Genomic DNA, 6502 nt, shown 5'->3' on the forward strand with positions numbered 1-6502 from the left:
AGTGTGTCCGTTTTCCTTCCCCACCAGAGATCAATGCTTTGGAACCCCCTATAACTGCCCAAGTAGGTATTCTTCGTATTTTAAATACTTGAAAAATCATTTTAATATTCTCGTAGTTTTCTTTAGAGTCAGAGGATGAGTTTGAAATTTATTTTCATTGTAGAGTAGAACTGCTTTTAAAGCTTTTTGTGGAGCGGTCGACGAAAAGACACCAATGCAAAGAGGAATAACACGTTTATGTTTTATATACAGCCCGTTGGCCTGATTTATTTATTGACAGGCACCTGGAGACCGGGATTCAAATGTTGGAAAGGTGCTAGTTCAATAGAAATAATAATTCAAATAGATCAGACTTTATTTTAATAATATTATCAAAAACTGTGACCTTCCTACTCTCCTTCAGAATCAATGAGTTAGAAACCGTTCACAAAGCAGCAGTTGCACGGAGTATAAGTTCCCAGTATACCGTATACTACTTAATTCTTTTCACATATAATATTTTTTTTATTTCGCATATCAATCCAATAGTTGTCTACGTAACGTGTCTTGTTAGAAGCCGTGCATCATACCTCGGAGACGGAACTTTCTTACCATGAGAGTTAACAAATCGGCAATATCGTCTTCTTGAAGCTCGGAAGAGATGGGTCATGGGTAGTAGATGCCGTATAATTTATTGAAAATAATACTTTTGATGCCACAAATTCTAAGTCAAGTAAGAAAATGTTGAGTTCGATACAAACATAGCCCATAGTGCATGACACTTAGCTACATCGAAAAAACAATCCCTATAGCCTTTATTTATAAGAGTGGTTAGAGTAAACAAAAAATATTTACAGATTCCGTTAAATTCATATTTTTTTTTTCAATTCATATAAATTATAGGAAAAACGCTGGCGTTTGATAAACAATAAAACATCTTCATATTTAAAAACAATACTTATACACTAGATACGAAGTGCTTCAGAGATGAGATAATGATTTTCATAACAATTGTAATAACACTAGTCCATTATCGCGATTTTTATAAAGGAAGTGCATGTAAATCGCTTGTCCATTGCGAGGCTAAGTCACTCGGTGAGCGGTGGCCTGAACCATGCGTTTCCTGATCTTCTCTCTCGCTGTCCTCACGTCAGCGGTAGCCGCTTCTGATACGGAGTGGTGGAAGACCGCCTTGATCTACCAAATCTATCCGCGATCCTTCAAGGACAGTAATGGCGACGGCATCGGCGATCTTAATGGTTTGTCTTTTATGAGCCATTGTTTTAAAATATTATACAGAAATTGTATTGTTTTCCTTAATGTATCCACAAGTTAAGAATAGTGAAGATAATTTTCTTATACATATATGAATTTTTGTTCCAACATAGTTTCACTAGTTTTCATGACAACAATAAAAATGTCCCAGAATACTGTTTTAAGAGTTGACACATTTCTCGTGTCTTAATTCGCCAATTCGGTGTATTTATTTATGCTTTGATTTTTTGCTGATTAATAACAGCTGTTTTATTCCTCTCAATATAATAAAGGTATAACGGAGAAGCTGGTTTATCTGAATCAGACGGGAGTTGACGCGATCTGGCTCTCACCGATCTACCTCTCGCCGATGTATGACTTTGGATACGACATAACGGACTACAGGAAAATAGCCCCCGAATACGGTACTATGGACGATTTCAAGACGCTCATGACAGAAGCACGGAGACTTGGTATGAATAAGATACTTGTATGTAAAATAATAGGATTTCAGAGCATAAATGAGAAAATAATTTAATAAATTAAAGCGCCTGTTGCAAATTAAATACACTCATTAAAATAACATTTTGATTTATAGACAATAACTAATTTTATCCTGTTTAACATGTCTTATATATTCATTTCAATAGATTTTTATTTTTCTGTACCGCTCTTGTTTGTCCTCCCTAAACTATTGTTCGAACGCAGTTTCTGAACCAAACTATACCTAAACAAGTTGAATTTCTGAATATAGTCTCGTTTGAACGAATCTTATATTTTAAATACTGTACAGGTATCCGTGTAATAATGGACTTGGTCCCCAACCACACGGGCAATGAGAGCGAATGGTTTCAGAAGTCGATTCGACGCGAGCCAGGATACGAGGATTACTATATATGGGCGGACGGCATCAGGACCGAAGGATCCAACGACACTAAGCCACCGAGCAATTGGGTGGGTAGATTTAACAGTTTTTCTTTCGAATTCCATTTCAACGTGTTGAAGTAGCTTAATACTTTTAAGAGGCGAATGTAATCAAATTAACATTATAAAAAATATAAGCAATATTTTATCCGATAAAAATTTAGGCGCATTTCAAAACAGCCCTGTAAGTAATAATTAATCTTAGGATGAAGGTTTTGAACTTTGAAGGAAGGCAACTTGTTTTATTAAACTATTTATTACATATATCAAAACGTAAGTTTTTCCATCAGGTAAGCACTTTCCGGAAGAGTGCGTGGGAATACAATTCTGTGCGCGGTCAATACTACCTCCACAAATTTGTAATCGGACAACCAGATCTTAATTATCGCAGTACAAGAGTTCAACAGGAAATGAAGGTGAGGCTACTTATTGATTTTGTAAAGAAGACGAGAGAAAAATTGTTAAGTATAATTGTTAAAAATATTTCAGGATGTCCAGAAATTTTGGCTCGATTTGGGAGTATCCGGTTTCCGTGTGGACGCAATCAATCATATGTACGAATCTAATCCCGCTAATTTCGGTGGTCGCTACCCAGACGAGCCTTTATCAGGTGACATTTCAAGCCCAAAAACGAAAGGCGAACAGTTAAACGGACACTTAAACCATGAAATCTTCCAGGAAACCCCAACACCAATCCCGACGACTACGAGTACCTGAACCACATTCATACCGAAAACCTGAACGAAACCTATGAAGTGGTTTACGACTGGCGAGATCTTCTCGACGAGTACATAGAACTGCAGGGGGAATACAAGATCATGATGACGGAGGCTTACGCGGACTTGGACAGCATGATGCGGTACTACGGCACCAGCACCAGGAACGGATCTATTCCCTTCAACTTCAGCTTTTTGGGAGACATCACCAAGGACTCCGACGCGAGACATATTAAGACTGTCATCGATAAATGGATGACGTACATGCCGAGTGGAAGAACTGCCAACTGGGTGGTGAGTGGGAACACAATTTACAGAAAAGCTTTGCCTTGGATATTATACGCAGTTTAAATTTGGAACATTCTGTAGGCTTTTCTAAATTGGTAGGACAATTTATCTACCCTCACTTATTAAAGGAATATGTAATGTATTATTTATGTTTAGGCCATAATTTAAAAGAAACTTTTATAATTCTCGTTTTAGAACGGTAACCACGATCAAAGCAGGATGGCTAATCGTCAGGGGGTCGACAGAGTTGATGCTATGAACATGATAGCACTGTTGTTACCTGGTGTTGCCATCACATACCAGGTAACTAAACTGAACTAACCACCAATACATATAAAATAACTTCACAAAACTTACGGAAATACATCAGAAAATTCATGAAATTCAGCACAGATGAACACAATTAATACTATCGAAACACAATTCGTGATTTTAACAGATAGGCAATATATTAACAAAGAAGTGAATTAATAATATTCCCAAAATTTAGGGTGAGGAAATAGGAATGACAGATGGAGAGGTCAGCTGGGAAGAGACGAAGGACCCGCAGGCTTGTAACACTGACGACCCCGTGAACTACTGGAAGAAGTCGAGAGACCCCAACCGTACGCCCTTCCACTGGGATAACAGCACTAATGCTGGATTCTCTACCGGAAAGACTTGGCTACCAGTTGCTAGTAACTACCACAAAGTAAACTTAGCTGAACAAATCAACAACACCAAAAGTCACTATCAGGTTGACTGCTAATAATATTTTGATATTGACTTAAACAATTTTCATTTTGACCACATTTAAATCAATTTTAATATTTCTCAATCAGTTCTACAAGGATGTCGCAACTATAAGAAAGACGGCAGCTGTGAAATATGGAGATTTAGACACAAGAGCTCTGTCAGAAACGGTATTAGTCGTCACAAGGTAAATTGAGACAAAATGTATGAGAATAGTCTTCTTTAGCATTATAAAATATAAACCAACGTAAATTTGTAGTAAAAAAAAATCAACAGACATTTCATAATATTAGCATAAGGCAAAGCAAACAATAAAACATATTTCCATACATTCCTATAGTTTCAAAACACTTCACAGGTTGCTACCGGGCGAGCAGGGAGTATTGGGCATTGTGAACTTATCAGATGAGGACCAATATGTTGATCTGACCTCGCTGCGTTTAATACCGAGAGTGATTAAAGTTAGGGCTGTTGGAGCCAATTGTGATAATGTGAAGGGGTTAGTAAATTAATCATTACAATTGAATTTTTATATTTTTAAGTTTTACAAAACTAATAATATGGTTTACATAAAAATACTTTTAAACATGTTTTCAGGAGTCTTCTCATCAAAGACAAAATACCAATAAATGCTCACTGCGCCTTAGTTCTACAAACTATCCGACACTGCTGTTGAATTACACCAAGAACATATGAGCAAACTTTAATAACGGACTAAATATGATAAAATAAAATGATTTATTATCAAGTATTTACAATTGTATCACTTAGCTCTTTGTCCTTAGAAGTCCATAGCTCCTTCCAGAAAACACAGACAGTCCACCTTATTGATAACTACCTCTAGATCTTTCTTTGATATTGTCTTCCTCTTATGCTGTACTGTATATGAGTAGGTTTCTTTTGCTATCGTTTCTAAAAATAATTCCTACAAAACATTATATTTCTTTTAAATTTAATTGTTATACTCAAATGTAAAATTAGGAAATTAGATTAGACATCTGGGATAATGAGTAATGATGAATATTGTGCATTAAAAACAATTGAAAATCACTTACAGTAGCTTTAGTAACTAGAAAGACCGCTTCAGAATTAACTATACTAACATCAGGGTCCATTTTCATGATATTTTTAATTCTCGACATCGGCAATCTAGTAGACTTGACTGAGTCAACCTTAACTGTATTTGAAACTTTCCTCTCAGATGCAGTTTCTTCAGAGTTTATATTTTCTGAATCTTGAATTATACTTAACTCTGAGTCAGTAACCTCTGTACCTAAAAATTCACTGTCTCCAATGTTTTCTGAATCATCTATGATATCTGATATATCGACGTCAGTGCAATGTTCTTCTTCCTCAGACATTTTTTAATTTATATTAAAACAAAGTAATGCAACCAATCTAAAATCTGGCGCTCAAAACAACAATTTTGGCATAAGTCTTATGTCAATTTACTTTTGTCAAGAAAAGTGACAAAAATAACGTTCAGTTTAACAATTTTCAGAACTACTTAGAACAATTGAACGAAAAACATAATCGTTTTCATATATTGTTTTAGTTGAAGTATAAAATAAAATATTTTTATGTGATGATAACATAAAAGTTTTTTTCCATAACTCTTCGGTTTTAACTTTTCTATAAAGTTACGTAAAATATTCCAAAAAAAAAATCTCATTTATCTATTTAGTTTGACTTTGATATATTGTACTAAAAATATGAAAGTTTAGTAATTCAAAAAAATTGTGAATGATCTAGTTAATTATATCTTTAACGGTTGACCTATAACATACATTTATTTGTGTAACGTGGATTAAACGTAAACAGGAATTAAATTATAAATGATAAAATCTGGATAGTTATAAAAATGATTCCAAAATTAAAGGGTTAAACCAGACGGATTATGATGCTTATATACGAATTTAAATATTTTTTTGAATCTAATGAAATGAAAAAATATGTCCGTTATTGTTTTTAATGTAATTCTTTAAAAACATTTAAGCTGTTATATTTGCAAATGGTGAGGTTTAACAAAGTGACATTTATAACTCTACGTGAGTTATTTTACTAAACATTTGAGAAAATCAAAGAAAATGCATATTTATCTCCGATTTTTTAGTTAAAAGCATTTATATAATAAAGATAAAAATGATGCTCTGGTTAAGATACCTTAATGTTTTTGAAACTAATACAGATAATTTGTGACAAGGGAAATTTTAATAATTGAATAATTCTAAACACTATACATTAAAAATCATTCGTATCAGTCCTCTTGTTTTAATCATTACATTATAACACCTTTAAAAACGACAAAATTCGTAAATCGACCAAATGTTTGTTAAACTACGACTCCTTCAATAAAATGTCTATTTCAAAAATATATTTTAATTGTCCTGAGTAGTTTCATTATTACAGAGACAGAACTTGATTAAGGGATCCCCAAGAAATCAAATGAAACCTTAAAAATGATGATAGCTCAAATCTCAAAAGGAAATCCCTTTAATGATCGAGCAAAGCCGCAAGCAATAGTTACTTTGAAAATAGTAAGACAATTTTATTTAAAAATTATTTGAAGGAAATTTACAGTTAATAAATACTTTTTGTATCGATTCTGT

General features: G+C 33.9%; 2 protein-coding genes across 3 annotated transcripts; one reads left to right on the forward strand and one right to left on the reverse strand.

Annotated features, from left to right (window-relative positions):
• The first annotated feature begins 1044 nt into the window (after positions 1-1044).
• Positions 1045-4644, forward strand: LOC116765500 (maltase 2-like). The gene is made up of 11 exons (XM_032654956.2): positions 1045-1238; positions 1527-1706; positions 2027-2187; positions 2448-2573; positions 2647-2767; positions 2836-3167; positions 3357-3464; positions 3652-3897; positions 3983-4080; positions 4252-4392; positions 4491-4644. The coding sequence occupies exons 1-11, from the start codon at positions 1094-1096 to the stop codon at positions 4567-4569; spliced, it is 1737 nt and encodes a 578-aa protein (XP_032510847.2). The 5' UTR covers positions 1045-1093; the 3' UTR covers positions 4570-4644.
• Positions 4613-5349, reverse strand: LOC116765502 (DNA polymerase epsilon subunit 4). 2 transcript variants are annotated; one of them, XM_061522062.1, is made up of 2 exons: positions 4997-5349; positions 4613-4818 (listed from the first exon to the last, which is right to left on the reverse strand). In XM_061522062.1, the coding sequence occupies exons 1-2, from the start codon at positions 5252-5254 to the stop codon at positions 4675-4677; spliced, it is 402 nt and encodes a 133-aa protein (XP_061378046.1). In that variant the 5' UTR covers positions 5255-5349; the 3' UTR covers positions 4613-4674. The 2 variants fall into 2 exon arrangements, with proteins under 2 accessions (XP_061378046.1, XP_032510850.1); XM_032654959.2 differs by having other exon boundaries at positions 4949-5338.
• Between the last annotated feature and the right edge of the window lie 1153 nt (positions 5350-6502).

This window comes from Danaus plexippus, chromosome 11 (genome assembly GCF_018135715.1).
Source record: "Danaus plexippus chromosome 11, MEX_DaPlex, whole genome shotgun sequence".
NCBI classification, from domain to species: Eukaryota; Metazoa; Arthropoda; class Insecta; order Lepidoptera; family Nymphalidae; genus Danaus; species Danaus plexippus.